Source organism: Prionailurus viverrinus, unplaced genomic scaffold, assembly GCF_022837055.1.
Source record: "Prionailurus viverrinus isolate Anna unplaced genomic scaffold, UM_Priviv_1.0 scaffold_38, whole genome shotgun sequence".
Taxonomy (NCBI): domain Eukaryota; kingdom Metazoa; phylum Chordata; class Mammalia; order Carnivora; family Felidae; genus Prionailurus; species Prionailurus viverrinus.
Window position 1 is genome coordinate 2,762,278 of NW_025927606.1, and position 19,539 is coordinate 2,781,816.

The window sequence follows — 19,539 nt, forward strand, 5'->3', positions numbered from 1 at the left end:
AGTCGGACGCTTAACCGACTGCGCCACCCAGGCGCCCCTTTTTCATAAGTAGTTTTAAACTTTCCCCCTTCTGAAGAGTTTTCTTGATTTACACTTTTGAGTGCTCTGTTTCCTTGGACTTTGCTTTGGTTTTCGTCATTAGAGCCTTGCTCTCCACGTCCACGGGGCCTTGTCTGCCCGTCATCTGTGCTCCTCATTCTTGAACTCTTCCTTCATTTCGTTCTCATTCTTCCAATTTGCCCCTTTTTCTCATTTCATTTTTCTTAAGGCACAGTTTACCGTGTTTATGTGCTCCTGGGCGCCTTCTCACTTCCCTCCTGCGTCCTGTCCCCTCACTTGTGCACATCTGTAATGCTGGCTTAGCGGCTAATGATAACCCGCTCCCTCTGTGTAGTTCAGCTTGTTTTGGAATACTAGGGTTGGGTTTCATCTCTTTCAAGGACATGGCTTTACACATGCTTTCATGGTCTGTAGTGCTATTATTTTCCTCCTTAGTCTCTTTTTCTATTTTTTTATTAAAAAAATTTTTTTAATGTTTATTTTTGAGAGAGACACACAGAGTGTGAGTGGGAGAGGGGCAGAGAGAGAGGGAGACACAGAATCCGAAGCAGGTTCCAGGCTCCGAGCTGTCGGCACGGAGCCTGACGCGGGGCCTGAACCCACGAACCGTGAGATCATGACCTGAGCTGAAGTTGGACGCTTAACTGACCGAGCCACCCAAGTGCTCCTTTAGTCTCTTTTAAAACATATAATCTTTGCATGAGATTGGACTTCAGTATTTTCTGTTGTTCATTTTCATGTGGAATTAATTTGCCTGGATATTTAGAAGGGAGGCAGGATTTAGAATAGTTATCTCTAATTTCCGTGTTCTAGGCTGTACATTCTATTGATGTTAGAAAGTTTTAAAAGACACAGTAACTCATTTTCTGAGCTCTCCTGGCTCTGTTTTTTTTCTCCCACTTTCTTTTTTTTTAAGTTAGCTCTGTACCCAACATGGGGCTCGAACTCACTACTCAGAGCACGTACCACTGATGTAGCCAGCCGGGTACACCTTTCTCTCTCATCTTCAACCAGACTTGCATTTCTCTCAGTCTCTATTTTCTCTGTCCTGTACATTTGGTATTCTATTTCCAGTTGTTTCTCTCTAGGGTATTTAGCCTAGAAGGGAGCTTTGGGTAGTGAGCCTTGAGAGTTCATGGGGCCCAGACTGTCTAGGCCTTCTAGAAGCTCCCGCAAAGCCCTTTGCGGCTGTCTGCCATTGGACTTTGCTCACCGCCTGGTTTCAGCTGCTTTTGTCACCCTGTCCCATTGCTTCTCTCTGCTTCCTGCTTTGTACCTGCTCCCACCATGGCGATCCTGTAGCTGTCCGTGATTTGTCCCCACTTGCTGGTATTTTGGGGTTCATTAGGAATACCTCATCACTCAATCTTGTTATAGACATGGGTCTGGGTTTTGGTTTTGCTATCCTACTTGCTCGTGTGTTTTTATGGCGGGACACGGAAAGGTTAAAAATCTTCGTCACTGCTGTCTTTTCGTAGTTGGACTCTTAAAGGGTTCTGTCACAGTACCTTGAGGCCTCTTTTTCCCTCCCTGGCGCTTGTCATCAGTTTCTCCTTTGGTGCATAGACACCTTGTTCACTGTTGAGTCAGGTGTATCAACTGGGAATAGAAGCACCTTTGCAAGTTTACCGGTTATACATTTGATCATGCATTTACGTAGAAATGTTGCACATACTCCATAAAGGAAGATTTAAGGGGCGCCTGGGCGGCCCAATTGGTGAAGCATCTGACTCTTGACTTCTGCTCAGGTCATGATCTCGTGGCTCGTGAGATCAAGTCCCGAATCAGGCTCTGCACTCAGCTTGGAGCCTGCTTGGGATTCTCTCTCTCCCTCTCTCTCTCTCTCTCTCTGCTCTGCCCGTCCCCACCCCCATACTGTCCCTACCCCCTGCACTCACCGAAAGAAAAAAGAAAAGGGAGATTTAAGGCAGGAGATTGGTTTCTCCTTTTTATAATTGTTTTCTCTAAGAAATTATGTAGAATTTAAATCTGGAAGAAGGGGAAGAGGAGCCACTCTATTCACAGGATGTGAGAATTTAGAACTTTATGCCTCTTGGAACTTATTCGTTAACAGGAGTTGTCGCTAGACCCGTAGCTGAAAGCGGGTGATCTGAAAACTTTAATTTGACTCCTCCTGCCCCACAGGAGTGTTGACTGGGGGCTGGGAGCACTTAGTGCCAAAAGGAACACAGCTGTAGAGTTGAGGGCATAGTCTAGTTGGGGACAGATCGATACATGATTTATTTTGTAAACATTTACCACAAATAATTAAAACAAAACACGTAAGATAAAATATCACGGTGACGTTGATTCCTGACTTCTCCAGGATGTCCCATTTTTACGTAGTATGTTTAGATCCGTGTGTTGATAGACCACATCTGACACGACATGGCCTCATTTTTGTTTTGGAAGATAAGGTCTCTCTTGGCCTAATCAGAGTGTTTCAGGAGCAAGAAGAAAGTAACTGACTGTTCCAGACATGGTTTTTGGCTCAGGGATGACAGTTCCAACCCCTGCCCGTGAGGGCGCTTGGGGAAAAGGACGATGGTGCTCCCAGGCCACGGTAGCAGGGCGGTGCTGTGGTTTGGGTCTGCTCTGGAAGCCAAAGGAAAGCACAGCAGAGGCGCTTAGCGGGATGGTGCCTCGAGCCGCAGAAACGGATTATGGGAGCGACCGCCCTGGGGAGAAGGGCCCGTTCAGGTAAAAGCGGGAGGCAGGGCAGCGCGGTACCGGGCGGTGCCGCGTGTGCGGCAGGATGGGCCGGCCGGGCGGGGGCCGCCGAGACTCCGGGCCGGCGGACGGCACGGTCCGTGCTCAGGCCGTCACGGGAGGCCGAGTGGGGGAGGCTGGTGCGCGGAGTGGACCGAGGAAGCAGGAAGCGGGAGGCTGTGGGGCAGGGCCGGTCTGGCGGTGAGGATGAGCAGGGTTTCTGAACTGCCGCTCGCTTCTCCGAGAGCACTCCCTTTTGGTGGTCTGAAGCGAGGAGTGGCCTGATCAAACAGCACGGCACCGGATGTGATCTGGGAGCCACGAGGCTGGCGGTCAGCCTCACGTCACAGGTCACCGTGTGATCTCCCTGTCCCTGTCTGTCTCGCTTCTGTAGGTGGCAGAGACGCAGTCCTGCGCGAGTCTGACTCCTGCCCACTCGCCGGCCACCCTCCTCTCGCTCTGGATGATGTCAGAACAGGATCTGGCGGACGTGGTGCAGATTGCCGTGGAAGACCTGAGTCCTGGTCACCCAGGTAGGGAGCTGGGGGGCAGCTCACATTCTTATTCTCTCTGTCCCTCAGAAGTCCAGAAGCACTTCCAGAAGTTTTCTTTCCTTTGAGAAGTAAAGCAAGAGCAAAGGCGATGCACGCGCTAACCACGGGGAGCCGGAACGTCGGCCCCGTGGCCGTCCATCCCAGGGGGAAGCCACCTTCCTCCCCTGCCCACGGTGGTCCTGTGACCCTTGGGGTTCCACAGCTTCCCCCCGGACTGTAGTGCGCCTTGGAAACCATGCTTGGCGGGAGCGCACAGGTCTGCTTCGCGTGTGCCCCGACCGATGGGCCTCTTCCCTGCAGACGCCACTGACCTTGTCTGCACCACACCCTGGTAGTCAGGACCCTTGCCTGTGTATCTTCGCAGATGTGTTTGTAGGGTAAGTTCCCAGAAGTAGAACTGCTGTGTATGTTCAAACTTTTGACACGACGCTAACAGATTTCCCGGAAAAGTTTTCACTTTTTTTTTTAAATAATTTTTTTTTTAAACACTCAACTGGTTTATTTGCATGATTAATAATCCCATTTCCAATAGTGGGTTTTTTCTCTTTAACGTTTATTTTTGAGAGAGTTGGGGGTGGTCAGAGCGAGAGGGAGACAGGATCCCAAGCAGGCTCCAGGTTCTGAGCTGTCAGCACAGAGCCCGACACGGGCTTGACCTCATAAGCACACCATCAGATCGTGGCCTCAGCCAGTCAGACGCTTCACGACTGAGCCACCCAGGTGCCCCTCGCAGTAATGTTTTATTCAGTTATTCTGTCATTGACTGTGTGTGAGAATGACTTTTTCTCTGTATTTTTGTTTAAGGCTGGTAATTTTTCTTAATGATGTTAAAAGCACACATCTACTTTGAAACTTTAAATATTTGTCTTGAGCAGACTGTGTATAAAAGAAACCCTACATTTTAGGAATTTCATCTATGAAAAGCTTTGTGTACACATTTGTTTTAGAAGATTTCTTAGTAAATTCCTCCCCCTCTTTTTTTTTTTTTTAAAGTTTGAAATGAGAAGTGCATACGATACAATCACTGAGTGTTTTAGTTGCCTGGTTATTCTTTTTGGAATAATAGAATTGAAAGGCTGACTTTTTTTTTCCCCCACAGAAAAGAGAATTTTCAGAAATCTCATAAGAAGTAGGAAGACGTCTATCTTTTGTGATCTGTTTGATATGTTAATTGAAAAAACTTCATTTGGAACTTAGCTCTGCTCTGGAAGGGAGAGGGTAGTATAAATGATTTTAGAATCACGTGAGCAGTCACAAAGAAATAGAGGTCCTCTTTTGAGGGATGCTGTGCTTTTCCTCTTAGTTTGCTTCTGATTTGTTTGTAAAAACCACTGTCACCTGCTGGCTGGCGAGATCAAGAGCCTGGCAGGTCACTGAACAAAGTTACGGTCTGTGAGTGCAGCTGTGTGACCACAGTTTTTGTCTGTGAAAGTTAGTCTGTTTGTTTAGAGCTGGAACTTGGAACCTTGGCCTCATTAGCACCACACCTTAGATGCCACTGAGCTAAGAAAAACAGAAGCGCTATCACTGTAGAACACTTTTAAAAATGTCTTCATATTTTGGTAGGTGAATGACAGTTTCTTTAGAAAACACACATTGCAATGTTACCAAAGAAAAATGTTCCTATTACATAACTTTTAAACCTTTTTAGAACTGTTAAACTTCCAGAGAGTTTCCTTCCTAAATAAATTGTTTCTCTATAGATTATAGTTCAGAGAAGGCTCAGAGAAACCATTTCTAAGCTTGGTTTTATCCCGTCTCTGTTCCTTAAATAACTGGGAACTATAGTTTACTGTTTCTTGAGACCATTGTGTACGGGGCTCTCTGAGGCCTTAGTAGGCAGAAAGCTTCCAATCTCTGGTCCAAAAGGACTTGCACACACCCAGCAAATACCACGCTGCGTATACGTGTTTGCCTCTAGAGTGGGCTTAAGACGGAGATGATTTTTTTCCCTCATCCATAAAATACGAACTTTGGGAAATTTACAAGTAGTTAGGCAAGCAGAAGTAAATCCTAGCAGAAGAACTGCTTATTGGCATGTATGAAAACAAAGATGTTTAGGTTCCTCTACTTTTCATGTCCCTTCGCTGCCGCCCCCCCCCCCCCCCCCCCCCCGGCCATGGCTACGCTCACTATGCCCGTCTAGCATGGACCGAGATTGCAGCCTTCTTTAGGCCTGCCCTTCCAGTTGTTAGTCACGGCTGTAATGAACACGGAGTTCTTCTATCGAAAAGTACTGCGAGCAGAATTCTAAAAGGCAGCGCGAGCAAGGTGTGCAAACGTAGCAAAGGACGAAGGAAAGTAAACTTGTAGCCCCACGTCCATAGAAGGTCACTGCTAGGATCCTGGCACGCTCACCTCTGTCATCTGCCGCGGGTGCACCGCCTTTCACACGTCTGCCCCTTTGCTTAAAGCCTTGAGGTACTTGACGCTGCTGTGGGGCACGGACTCTTCTGTAGTTACAGGAACTAGCTGTGTGGCCCTGGACAAGTCCCTTAACCTCACTGGACTTGCTTTCTGTTCAGCAAATTAAAAGGATTAGAATAACGGTTGCCAGGATCTATCTTCCAGTGCTGATACAATTCACCTACCAGTTTTCACCCACCAGTGGGAGTAAATAGACTCGGGTTTTGAGAACCCGTGTTTTTGCTAACCACAAACACTTGTAGGCATGGATTTTTCCTATTTTTACTTAATTGAATGAGAATCCATCCTCACCCATTTCTATGGAGGTGGCTGAGGCATTCCCTCCACAGGATCTACAGTGCAGGATGCGAAGCCCTTTGGTAAGCAAGATGCTTTCTGTCATTGTTGACCTTGGCTATAAGGGTCTGCAAGGTACAGCTCTGGATAATTCACCTCTAGGAAATCAGTTTACAGCTCTTGCCTTGGACCCATGAAAGGTTCACGTTTGAGCCATAGGACTATTCAGCGTCTCCAAGTTTTGGAGCTTTGAGATGAGTCATCTAGTAGGTATGGGCTTAAAGGCATTGACGCTTTAAGAAAAATCGAGATCTTATTTGGAACCTTAGTCTGTACAACCTGTCGAAGCGTCAATGCTTTGAGGTGGGGGCAGGGCACCTGGCTTTCCCCACGCTGGCCCCAGCTGTCCCTTAGCAGGTGAGGAATCACATGCCAGCAGGATGTGCTTTGCCCACATCTGTGCATAGCTCTGTGGGTAAAGGGCGGGGAGGCACCCGCCCGGGGGGTAGACACCGTGCCATGGCTGGTATCACGGCATGAGCCGGTGTGAGTTCCAGCATCTGCCCGGGACTGCAGGGAAGGGGGACGGATTTCCCGGAGTAGAGATGGCCGGGCGGTGGGTGGTTCTGGGATGGTTGGGGGAGGAGCAGGGATGTGGTCAGACAGCACCGTCTGAGCAAGGCGGACGATGACGCCTGTCGCGGCGAGTCCATGCAGAATGTGGGGTGCTCAAGTAGAATGTGGGGTGCACTTGAAAGGCGGACAGATGATACCCCGAAGTGTTTGCGTGCTACGGTTTATTCCCACAAGTGCCGTGGTAACCTGTCTTGGTGTGTGCATGTATACGTACGGTGTTCTACACACGCACCTGTGTATCCTCACGCACTGGTAATATTTCTGTTATTGCCCTTAAAAAGTAATTGAAGCCACTAACCAGGAGGGTTGTCCACGTTCCGTTGCTAAGCGGAGAGGAAAAATGCAGACGGATCTGTTGGTAAGCCCGTGGCAGCCCCACTCTGTGTACCGTTTGTGTCCACGTGTGACCACGCAGGACGGGGGAGGGGAAATATACTAGGCCGTGAAGGTTGGTGACTTTGGCAAGAAGAGAAGGAGGAAATACCGGGGCAAAATGGAAAAGCCCTCACCGTATCATGTGGCAAACAAACATCGAATCTGAAATTGTCTACGTTTGTGAGTGTGTCCCGTTTACAGATTGACTAGGTCTGGGGCCGAGGAGCAGGGGTAGAGAGAAGCGCCTTTGCAGGGACGATGTGATTGTGGCAGTTTTGGTGTGGGATTTTGTGTTACCTTTACTGTTGTTTTTGCGGCGGATGCTGGACGATAGGAAGGCGGTGGGGAGCACCCCCCGGGGCCGGCCCAGAGTGCGGAGGAGCTGGGAGGGGGAGTTGGGAGGTGCGGACAGGGCGGGTGGCTGGTGCAGGGAGAGCTGAGGCGGTCTCCCCGCGCGCCGGGGCTGAGACGGTTTTGAGGAGTAAACACCTACGGGAAGGGAGTGTAAGAGCGGTTTTGGTTTTCCAGTGCGGTGGCCAACAGACAGGACTTGGACGCTGGAGAGAAATGTGTGCTACTTGGGTTTTCTCCTGCTGACGTTCCAACAGGGCAGCTCAACGGAGCAAGCGCTAAGTGGGAAGCCTGTCGTTTTGGTGTTAGGTCAAGTTGGTGGCCTATCAGGGAACTCCTTTGTCTGGTGTTGCACTTCTTTTTTTTTTTTTTTGAGATTAAGGGGAGCTCCTGTTTTCTGTTTGAGAATTTTCAGTTTACACGAAACAAATAGAATGAGAAAGGGGTTGTGTTATTTCCCCATTACTGGAAAGGCGGCCCGACTGCTTACTAGCTTAGTATCGGCGCGGCCCCGTCCGGCCGTTCACGTTCAAGTGTGTGTTCTGTCCCCGCCGTTGGTTTTCAGTGGTCCTGGAGAACCATGTGGTGACGGACGACGACGAGCCGGCCCTGAAGCGCCAGCGCCTGGAGATCAACTGCCAGGACCCCTCCATCAAGGTGAGAGTGCGGCGCCTCCCAGTCCCTCCTCCACCTGCCCCGCCTGCTGGGGGCGCGCCTGCCGCGTGGAGTGCGTGCCCCCTCCCCGCTCCGTGTCGGCTCCGCGCCCTCCGACAGCACGCGCCCCGCGCCCCGCCGCGCCACGCCGTCCCCACCCCACGCCGGGCCCCACCTGTGCCGCCGTGGCACCGTGGGCTCCGCAGGGCCGCGGCTGCGTGCGGCGGCGCAGCGCGAGTGAGACGCGCCGCCCGCTCCCTGTGGTCACGTGCCGCCGTCACGCGCTGCTCCTCCCTCCTGTGACGTGCTGCCGTCACGCGCCGTTCTCACGCTGCCCTCGCGCGCCGCCCCCTCCCAGCTGTCCGGTGCTGTTCGCTCGCGGTCCTTTCGCTGCCCTCACGTGCTGTCCTCACACCCGGTCCCCGCGAGAGTGTCCTCGGAGGGGGTGCAGGCGGGCCTTCCCTGCCAGTGGCCGCTCTGGTGAGGAGGTGTGTGGGCACAGTGACCGCTCCACGAAGCGGGTTGCGTGGACGCGTGCGGACTGTGTTCATCACGTGGCCCCCCTCGCTCCCCGCCTCCCCGCGCAGGCCGTTTCAGAAACGCCTAGGTCCTTGAGAAGACGAGCTCGGTTGCGCAGGGACTGAGGATGTCTGCCCCTCCCCATTAGAGCCCGCCTCGTCCCCATTCTTGGTCCCCCCGGTCCCCTCAGCCCCGTGCCCGCCCGGGTCTCTTGTTCCCACAGCCCCGTGCCCGCCCTGGTCTGTCCCCGTAGCCTGGTCCCTGGTCCCCGTCTCCTGGTTCCGCGCCCGTCTTTCGCAGGTGTCTGTTACTCTCCCAAGTCAAAGTCAGGCACCGAGGGAGAAGAGATGGTCCCCGCTTCCTGTTCTGTCCGGCGGTGGTTTCTCGAGCCTCCCCCCCCCCCCCCCCCGCAGCAGGCAGTGCACTGGTTGCGGGCCAGCTCCGCGCCCCCCCCCCCCCCCCCCCCCCAGGAGCGCCCCTGGCGGGAAGCGAATTTGAGGGAAGCTCCATGGCCCAGGGAGGCGGGTGGGACTTGAGCCCGCAGCCCTGCACGTGCCGGCCACTGGGTGGCGGGCTTGCCGTTCGGAAGGGCCCGGCCGGCACCTGCAGGCCATCCGCTTGCTGTGTGCCGCTGGCCCGGTGGGCGACTCGGGCCAGCAGGGCAGCGTCCCGAAGACCGCGCGCGCGCGCGCGCCGTCGCAGAGCTGGGACCCTGGGCGCACGGGGACGGCCCCGGAAAGCACGCCCTGGGGAAGGGGGCCCCCCCCGGAGGCGCTGCGGGGTGGTTCTCCCCGAACAGATGCGACCGGGGTCGGCGTCCGGGGACGTGGCTGCTTACGGTTCTCGGCGTCCCTTCTGAGGGCCTCCTCTTTTCCGCTTGCAGTCGTTCCTGTACTCCATTAACCAGACAATCTGCTTACGGTTGGATAGCATCGAGGCCAAGCTGCAAGCTCTGGAGGCCACTTGTAAGTCGTTAGAGGAGAAGCTGGACCTGGTCACGAACAAGCAGCACAGCCCCATCCAAGTCCCCATGGTGGCCGGCTCCCCCCTCGGCGCGACCCAGACGTGCAACAAAGTGCGATGGTAAGAGCAGAGCGCGGGGCCCCCTCGCCAGCCCGCCGGCCCGCCTGGCCCGGTGGCGGGAGTTGTGCCCACGCCGGCGTCCCCTCCTTGGTTCCCTGGCCCCGGGTGTAGCGAGAGGAAAGCACACGTGTGACGTGCAGCCTGAGTGCCTCTGAGTCGGCTCCCGGGCACGAACCGGCCTGTCGCGTGTCCTCTGCAGCCAGCCCACCAGATCTTGGAAGGTGTACCTTTCTTCCCTGTACTGTGTCCCATGTGGCTGGTTCTCGGATGCCAGTGCTTGTCAGTGTTCCTGGAGCATCCTGCACTTTCCTTCCTATCGGTAGTCACGTGTCTTCTAAAAGCACTCACGGTCTAACCTAGTGGTGCCTGTGGTAGTTTTATACCGTGTGAGTTGAAACTTCATAAAGAATTCACCGAGACTGGAAAGATGTCTCCCCGTCTGTGGCCTGTGTCTCTGTCCAGGGTGCCCAGTTAGATGCTGGTGTTCCTGGCGTGACCTAAAGCTCAGGCTCTGGGCATCAGTTTCCATCAGCCTTGGCGTCTCGTCTTTTCCCACGGGGGCTCCAAAGAAAGTCACACTTGTGGTGGCGGCAGAATTTGTCCTTGTAGGTGATGAGAACTTGAAGCGTTTTTGCTAAGGGCTCTCTTGTTGTCGCCTTGCTGCCAGTGTCTGCTGGGTTCTGCCCTGCCCACGTGCCCTGGGGATGGGAGCAGCGATAAGGGGCAGGTGGGGTTGACTGGGGGTTCCTGGTTTGGTTTGGGAGTGCTCACGAACACGCTTCACTTTCAAGGTGGCCACTTGTCCCAGTTTGTCTGGGACGGCTGCTGCGTGGGTGTGATTGCTAGTGCCTCGTGTGTCTGGAATGCCGCGTGGCCCACGCCTGATCTCTGTCCCTAGGGAAGGTGGGCTCATCCGTGGTGTTGCTCGGAGACAGGCTTTCGCCCTGCGTTTGCAGGTGTCCTACCAGATCCCGCGTGGGTTTCCTCCAGCAGACACTGGTGGACCCTCATCTCTGTAGGCCATGGGGCTCCACCCTGGCAGAACCAGTGCCTGTTTTCAGAGCAGTTTTTTTGTGATACCCTCTTATCCCCAGATGTGATGTGAAGAAAACATTTATATTGGAAAAACCAGTAAAATGTCTTAATTGTAGCATAAGGAGAGATTAAAGGCCGGTGGGGTAGAATACGATAACACGTATTTCCATAAGTGAATGGTTAGGTGAGATGCACGAGGGGGCAGTGAGCAGGCCAGATGCCCAGACGTCGTATGCGGAGTCCTGGTGGTGGGGAGGGCTGTGGTGTGAGTCCGCACACACTGGGAACTCAAATACTAGTTGGTGATGGAATCCTACAAGATGACGAGCCGTTCTTGATGAAGTTTCAAATAAAGCAAAATGGAATTTTTTCTAGACTCGAACGATAGTTGAATTCCTGGAAAGTTTGTTACGTTAAAATTACCCGAGAACATTTTGTGTTGGAGCGTAGAATAGAGTCAGATGCTAGGCTCAGAGAGCTGTTAGAATCCTGATTTTCCTTGAGTGTCGGGGACATCGGAAGTTTGTGCAGGAAGATGTTTTGTTAGATGAGCGTGTCTCACGCGCCGAAGGATGTCTTAACTTCCTTGGCCATACCCGCGAAGTGCCAGCGGTGTCTCGTGAGTGTGATGACCCAGTACGCCCCACTGGATTTCAGACCCTGCCCCCAGCAGTTCCAGTGGGAACTGCTGCTCCCGGGCACGAGAAGAGAATGACTCGTGAGCAAGCAGCCGGCCCGTGCCGAGGGTGGTCCTCCTTCGTGTGTGACTTCCTTACCTGTGTTTGGAAGAGGTAATCTTGACGAGTCAGGGAAAGTGTCGACAAAGTCTGCCCGTTCAGATTCCACAGCTGATGCCTCGTGACGGTTCCGTCAGGGGCAGGCGGGTGAGTTCCGGGTCTGAAGGGTGCTGTTGCAGCTGCGGTTTGGACCTGCGAGCCGCTTGTTTTGGGATTTGTTTTGTGTCCGGAGCAGGGTGTGTTACTGGGAGAACAGGCCTCTGCGTGCCACGGGCTGCCCTGGTCTGAAGCCGCGCGGTGACCTGGGTCAAGGCACGTGCTGGTATTAATTGTCCGTTTCCAGTTTCCTCGTCTTCAAAAACAAGACAAGACGGAGGTGACCTGGGCCTGCCTTTAAGGGCTCCGTTTCCGTCTCCTGCGGTCCTAACCATGAAGCTGGGGGGTGGGGGCTGGGAGACAGGGTGGCACCCCTTCCTTTGGATTTGGGCCTCCGGGCCGGTGTCCCGTGTCCCGTTGGGCTTTGGGTTGTCCGAAGGCGGAGGGGCTCACTTGGATGAAGGCATTTCCGGGCGGCAGGGAGCCACCAGCTTCTCCAGCTTTCTTCAGCGTTTTCTCCATCGTGGGGCTGGCGGGGAGACACCATGGGCAGCCTCCCTGGGTGGAAATCCCACCGTGCTTCCCTCTGCCCCAAGACAGGAGGTAAAGCTGCTGTGGTTTTCTGTGTGTGTATTGACAAGCGGTAAATTAAAAGGAAAGCTTTCTGATACCGAGTCAGATATATGATCTGGCTAAACCAAATCGGGTAGGTTTTCTGGCTTTGAGTAATTGTACCGGTAACATCAAATCAACCCGCCAGAGAGCGCACTTACTGTGTCTTGACACGAGGTTTGTGAATGTTTTTCATAAAACAGTTACGTGTAGAAACTGGTGTGAGAGTAAGAAAGGAACAGTCCTTTTTCTGTTTTCTCCTAAGCGTGGTGTTAAGTCATATGTATATGAATGATTTTTAAAGAATTAAGACAACAGTTGAAAGCTGCTGACAGGAAATTTTGGGGAGAAGTAAGGGAGAAGAATTTAATTACAGTAGATCAGAGGAAAAAGTGTATATTTTAGTTAGAAGGTTACAAATTTGTAAACCGTAAGTAAAGGAGAGTCGTGCGTATGAAATGCGAGTAGTGAGTGGGACGCAGAAAGCGGAAAGTCTCCAAAATAAATTAAAAATTGATTAACATTCTGAGTAACAGAGTACTTTTACCAATTATTTATTTTGGGCCTCAGATATTTAAAATATAAGTTAGAAGCATTTAAGTTCTGGATTACTTTAGATGTAAATCATATGCTTTTAATTTAAGATTTTTTAGGCCCATATCGTGGATGATTCGTGGGGAAGTCTGAGTGTAATTGGACCCGACAGATGGGGGCCCCTTAAAAGGTCTTTTCAGTTAACGAGGAATCGGGTGGTGGGTGAGAAGCCGTCGTCTGAAACCCCGCTCGCCCTTCCATTTGGAGAGGCTGCCTGAGGCCCAGAGCCGGCCCGAAGCCGCGGTGCGCAGCTAAGTCGGTGTCTGCGTTCTGAGATTGCGCCCGCTCATCTGCTGGTTCTTTCTCGAGACCGTGCTCTTAGCTCTGAGAGTTACTTGTTCTCTTTACTCCCTGGGGGGCAGAAGGCGGCAGAGCGCTGCCAGCTCCAGGTGGCGACTTAGGATCCAGATTTTCAGATTGTACGCCTGAATGAGATTCTTTAAATGAGTCCAAGAAAAAGAAATGAAAGAAAACCTTTTCTTTGATGCTCAAGCTTAACCGTTGTAATGAAACTGTTGGTGAGGGTATTGGGATAGGTTTCATCCAATGACGGTGTTCTTCTTGGGGAAGAGAACACTCGAGGTGCTGCAGGTAGGTGCTTTTCTTTCTTGGAAGTGCACCATAAATTTGGATTTTGCTTAATTGTGGTTCTAGGTGTAGCGACTTGAGGCTTTACCTCTAAAGCTCCTCTCGCGTTGGTGTCGACGTTGGAAGTGGCTGACCGCTGACGTGCTCCTTGAGGAGCTGTGGCAGGCCCTCTGCGCATTTCAGAAGGGCCTCCGTTTTAGAATGTGGGCTGCAGGGGCACCTGGGTGGCTTAGTCAGTTAAGCGGTTAAGCGTCTGACTTCAGCTCAGGTCATGATCTCACAGTTCGTGAGTTTGAGCCCCGCGTCGGGCTCTGTGCTGACAGCTCAGAGCCCAGAGCCTGCTTCCGATTCTGTGTCTCCCTCTCTCCCTGCCCCCTGCCCTGCTCACACTCTGTCTCTGTCTCTCAAAAAGCGAATAAGCGTTAAAAGAAAAATTTTAGAATGTGGGCTGCAGGGGTCGGGTGTATGGATAGGGACGTTCATGCAGATCAGCGTAGAAATTCCTCTTTTGCGCTTCATTGAAGCTACACACCGTGCCATTTGGAGAAAGCACAGTGAGTAGGACATTGCTGAGCTGCGGCCGCTGCCCTAGCTGATGACCGCCAGGAAGCTGGCAGGACGGTGCCCGCACGGTGCCTACCCGGAGTGGGAGAATTCCCGCTTGTCCCCGGTGCCCTACGGGGCCAGCCTGTGTGATGAGCCAGACAGCAGCTCAAACCCTCGTGCTCCGGGTTGGTTTTCATTAACAGGACACGTTACTACGCACATTGACTAATTAAAAAAAAATGCTTGTCTCTTATTTTTAAAAGCAAGATGTTTTTATTTTTTATGCACGATGGTTGTTTATGGAGATGTAATTGCCGTACAACAGATTTTCATTTTTGAAGCTTGAAGAGGTTTTTTTGTGCTTTTAAAACTTTAGTACTTCTACATCTACAGTTTGAAAACAATCGGAGTAAATCAGGGGCCTCTTTGTAATCCTCGGACATACAAGTGACTTCTTTTCGAGATAATCTTTTCCTTCAGGGAGATATGTCCTCTGGGACACCTGAGGGAAGAAAGTGATTTTCTTTCCTTTCCTCTAAGCTGATTATTGATCAAGAAATTATTTAAATTCCCTCTACCACGCTGGCTGCCGAGTCTGTTTGATTTCCCAGGGGGCCTTTTGTGTTAAGTGTTGATGGATGTTTGTGGAAAGGCTATTTTTTGAGCCTTCGTGGCTTCTGGGTAGAGAGAGGTCCCCTCCTGGGGTCTCTCGGGACACTTGCAGTCCCGGTGAGGGGTCATCCGTGTTCAGAGCGTTTCTGCCCTGGGTCATTGAGCTCTTCAGTCAGGACCGTAGCATTTCGTAGGCTTTGGAATGTGAGAGACTCCAGATAGGGCTGTTTGAATTATGAGAAAAGGTTTGGTTTTAGCCGTGATGGGCCTGGTTTTGGTTCTTTCCTTACCGAGTTTTCAGTTTTTCGATGTTTCCACTTAAGTTTGTAGACGTATGATCTCTCTTGCCGACTGTCTACACTCCTTTGTACAGCCGCACACATTTAGTGACCTAACGAGGGTACCCTGTACGTGTCAGGGCCGAGTACCAGCCAAGGAAAACTCACAGTTTACACACATACAACCGGCGGAATGATTAACCTAATGTGATGACTCAGATACAGTCTGACAAGCAGCGCAGATACTAAACGTGCAGCCGAGCATTTCAATAGATCGCGCACGTCTGCTAATCTGGAGTACTTCTCTCATGGTAGAATAGCGCAGAGCTCATCACTTGGGATCTGTAGGTCAGTTTGGAGAGAATTGCCCTCTCAACGCCATGGAGTCTTTGGACCCACGAACACGGTGCACGTCTCCCCTTACGCTGGTCTTTAATTTCTCAGCAGTCTTCTAGTTTTCGGTGCGTAGCCCTTACTCCCGTTTTGTTAAAGTTTTCTCCAAGTACGCCATACTTTCAGATGCTGTCGTGAAGGGTACTCTGTTTTCTATACTTACCTTTATCCTGCATCGTTTCTAAATTCACTTTGTTTCAGTAGTTTTGCTGTAGGACTTAAGAGAAAGGGAAGTATTTGTGGTCATATATGTTTTTTATATACATAAAGAGAGTTTTACTTGTCATCAAACTTCTGTAGCATTTCTTTTTTTTTGAGAGAGAGTGTGAGGGGAGAGGGCCAGAGAGAGGGAGACAGAGAATCCTAAGTAGGCTCCACACTCAGCACAGAGGCCAAAGCAGGGCTCAAACTCAAGAACCCTGAGATGATGACCTGAGCCAAAATCAAGAGTTGGGTGCTTAACCGACTGAGCTACCCAGGCACCCTGTCTGCTCCATGGATAGGATCTCTCATTTCAGCGTGTAATTTTTTTTTCTTTTTGTACTTTTACTTCATTTCTGATCTCCGAGTGAAAGCATCCAGTCTTCCACCGTTAAGTGTGGTGTTGGCTGTAAATCTTTTGCAGATGTTCTTTATCAGGTTGATGAAGTTCTATTCCTGATTTCATGAGAGTTTTTACTGTGAGCTGGCTCTTTCTGTATCTTCTTGAGATGATTATGTGGTTTTTCTTTTTGATTCTGTTGTTGCAGTGAGTTATACTGATTGATTTCAAATGCTAAACCAGCCTTGCATTTCTGTCATAATAAACCTGATGGTCATAGCACGTTACCCTTTTTATGTATTTTTGGACCGACTTGCTAACATGTAGTTAAAGGTTTTTGCATCTGTTTTCATGGGGTATGCTAGTCTATAGTTTTCTTTCTTGACCTGTCTTTGTTACTAGGATGATGCTAGTCTCAAAAATTTATCTGGGAGGGCTGCCTGCGTGCTCAGTCGGTTAAGCGTCTGACTTGGCTCGGGTCATGATCTCATGGTTCGTGAGTTCGAGCCCCGCATTGAGCTCTGTGCTGACGGCTCGGAGCCTGGAGCCTGCTTTGGATTCTGGGTCTCCCTCTCCCTCTCCCTCTCCGCCCCTCCCCCGCTCATCCTCTGGCTCTTTGAAGAATAACCAAACATAAAAAAACTTAAAAAAATGGGGGGCGCCTGGGTGGCGCAGTCGGTTAAGCGTCCGACTTCAGCCAGGTCACGATCTCGCGGTCCCTGAGTTCGAGCCCCACGTCGGGCTCTGGGCTGATGGCTCGGAGCCTGGAGCCTGTTTCCGATTCTGTGTCTCCCTCTCTCTCTGCCCCTCCCCCCGTTCATGCTCTGTCTCTCTCTGTCCCAAAAATAAATAGACGTTGAAAAAAAAAATTAAAAAAAAAATGGTTTGGGAAGCCTTCTCTTGTCTGTTTTCTGATAATGTTTCTGTATGGTTAGTTTTATTTCTTCCTTAAATAGTTGATCCAGTTTGCCAGTGAATTATGAATTCAGTTTCTTTAATAAATACAGAACTTTGATAAACGTGGAACTTTTTGAGTCACTGTTATTTAATTTGTATTCTCCAGGGATTTTGTTTTTGTCTAAACCCTGGAATTTGTTAACATAATACTTTTGCATAGTATTGGCGTATTTATTTTTTTATTTAAACAATTTTTTTAACGTTTTTATTCATTTTTGAGAGACAGTAGGGGAGGGCAGAGAGAGAGGGAGACAGAATCGGAAGCAGGCTCCAAGCTCTGAGCTGTCAGCACAGAGCACAACGTGGGGCTCGAACCCGCGAACCGTGAGATCGTGACCTGAGCTGACAGAAGCCGAGGTCGGATGCTTAACTGAGTGAGCCACCCAGGCGTCCCTCACGTATTACCTTTCAAATGCCTGTAGGTCCACATCGCATTTAGTTGCTGTGTCTTCTTGGGCTCCTTTGGTGTGTGATAATCTCACAGACCTGGTTTTTATAATTTTTTGAGGAGTATTGGTCAGGTGTTTTATAGATTGTCCCTCACTTGGGATTTGTCTGTTTCTTTTCTCCTGATGAGCGTGGGGTTGCCGAAGTCTGAGAGGCAGACCCCAGAGGCGAAGTGCCATTCTCATCACACCTTCTCCAGGGTGCGTGCTGGCTCCGTGACTTCTGTCTGCTGGTGTGGTCTTGGATCACTGGGCTGAGGTTGCGTTGGTCAGATTCCTCCCCTGTCAGGTTCCAACTGCCCCCCTTCTCTGCCCCCTGTGCTCTTGGGAAGGACATCACTGGACATCACTGAGCTCAGCTCCAAATGAAAGAGTGTGGAGTTCTTTTTTTTTTTTAATTTCTAGTTGTTTTTTTTTTTTTTTTTACATACATTCATTTTTGAGAGACCGCACACGAGCGGGGGAGGGGCAGAGAGAGAGGGAGATGCAGGATTGGAATCGGAAGCAGGCTCCAGGCTCTGAGCTGTCGGCACAGAGCCCGACGCGGGGCTCGAACCCATGAACTGCGAGATCATGACCTGAGCCGAAGTCGGATGCTCCCCAGGCGCCCCAAATGAAAGAGTGGGAAGTTCTGCTGCACCTCTTGGGTATGTTGTTACTGTACTGCACGGGAGGTTTATCTCTTCCTCCCCGTTTGATTGTCACTCACTTATATCAGTGTGGACTCATGGGTATTTATTTTACGCTTTGGGTTGGAATCCAGTACTCCTTTGTTTTGCTGCTCAAATGTTCCAGGTTCTGTGGCTGAGACTGCTCTGCTGTGGCTTCTGTGTCCTTGGACACTCCCTCCCCGCTAGTCATTTTGGTTTGTTTTGAGCACTTCCTTCCTTTCTGGCACCACAAGGCGCTCCAGGCTCGTCTCGCGTGCTCCCCACACCAGTCCTCCAGTCAGCCGTCTCCTGTATTGGAAAGTGGCGGCAGAGACAGGATCTGAGCATCCGGAATCTCACCGCTGTGGTGTCCCTCGCGGCTCTGTGTCCCCCTGCTCCCCCTGGGGGTCCCTCCTGTTGTCTGGCTTTTCCTCCTAGCAGTTCTTGTCCGGTAGCCATTTTCCTGTAGCTCCTTGGGAAGAAGAAAGGATCTGCGTTCCCAACCAATGTGCCCTTCTGGTTTGGGACTGACGGCTTGCAGTCAGAGGGCTCCGTTACGGTGCAAATGTGGCTTCTTGGGGAGCGGAGGCAGGCTTAGAACGAGCCCTCCTCTGAAGCAGCTCGTGGTCGACGTTTGCTGCGTTAGGTTATCCTTGTTTCTCTGTGGCAGCTGCTTATTTGGGGGTGTGGTTTTCACGCTGGAACTTGTTCGCTTTTGTTTTTTTTTTTAATGTTTTTATTTATTTTTGAGACAGAGACAGAGCATGAGCAGGGGAGGAGCAGAGAAAGAGGGAGACACAGAATCCGAAGCAGGCTCCAGGCTCCGGGCTGTCGGCACAGAGCCCGACGTGGGGCTCGAACTCACGGAACGTGAGATCATGACCTGAGCCGAAGTCGGACGCCCAACCGACTGAGCCGCTCAGGCGCCCCAGGAACTTGTTCATTTCATTAGATATTGGGAAGCAGTTTTTAACGCTCATTTGTTCTTATCCCTAAGGATACTTTTTTGGATCCTGGTTTTTATGACTTTTTAATCTTGAGCCTGTAAAGAACAGAACTAACCCCACGAAACAAATTTCAGTGAAGGTCGAACGCTTGGTACGTCGGTTGGGTGACTTGAACTGCGGTAAAGAATCTTCCGGATTCGTGGGCTGACTGTTGCAGGTTGGCACGTTCTGTTCCTAAAAATGCTGGCCCCTCTCCTGTTTACATCTCATCCGTGAGCACTGGTCCCAGGGCCGTGCTTGCTCCGAAGGGAATGTGGCTTGGCTGCCTAGTGGCTCCCCGAGATAGGACCACCCCGTGCACCGGGGGCGGGGGCCCCTGGTGGCCACGAGCCCCCCTGCTGCTCTGGGACATGAGGACCTCGGGGTGTCTGGTTTTACCGTTTTAACTAAGGGCGGTGCCCCTGCTTCTGCTCCCACCAGGTTTGCTGTCACTGAAGTCTTAGGCTGGCCGCTGGACGGTTTAGACAGTTGGGTGTGTGTAAGTACACTTCACACACCGTTCACTTTATTACGACCCCGGTTCCCGTGTGCCGTGCAGGAGCACGCCTCTGAGCGCCCGTGGGTGAGTGCGTGCTGAGGGAGCACGTGTCTGTGGAGTTGGAGAATCTGTACCTGTTTTCTTACAGGTAGAACGTGGAGTTACTGGAGATTTTTGCTAGCTTGCTTTGTTGAGAGTCTTTGGGATAATTCACAAAAATGAGAAGATGAGTATCTCAGATTTCCCCAGCTGAACTTTACGAGTGGTTACTTTGAACGGCAGAAGGACCGGCCGGCAGAGGAGTGTGGCCCGGTGAGACTCCTCT

The 19,539-nt window shown here is 51.3% G+C and overlaps 1 protein-coding gene across 7 annotated transcripts in view; it reads left to right on the plus strand.

Annotated features, from left to right (window-relative positions):
• BANP (BTG3 associated nuclear protein) overlaps positions 1-19,539 on the plus strand; it is a 118,975-nt gene that overhangs the window by 24,224 nt on the left and 75,212 nt on the right. For 2 of the 7 annotated variants that reach the window (XM_047846125.1, XM_047846129.1), the window contains exons 1-4: positions 711-2,760; positions 3,164-3,302; positions 7,954-8,045; positions 9,445-9,644. In XM_047846125.1, coding sequence (XP_047702081.1) covers positions 3,233-3,302; positions 7,954-8,045; positions 9,445-9,644 — 362 coding nt within the window. In that variant the 5' untranslated portion in view covers positions 711-2,760; positions 3,164-3,232. Of the gene's footprint in view, positions 1-710; positions 2,761-3,163; positions 3,303-7,953; positions 8,046-8,345; positions 8,523-9,444; positions 9,645-19,539 lie in introns of those variants that run through there. The other 5 variants (XM_047846128.1, XM_047846130.1, XM_047846127.1 and 2 more) reach the window with 3 other exon arrangements.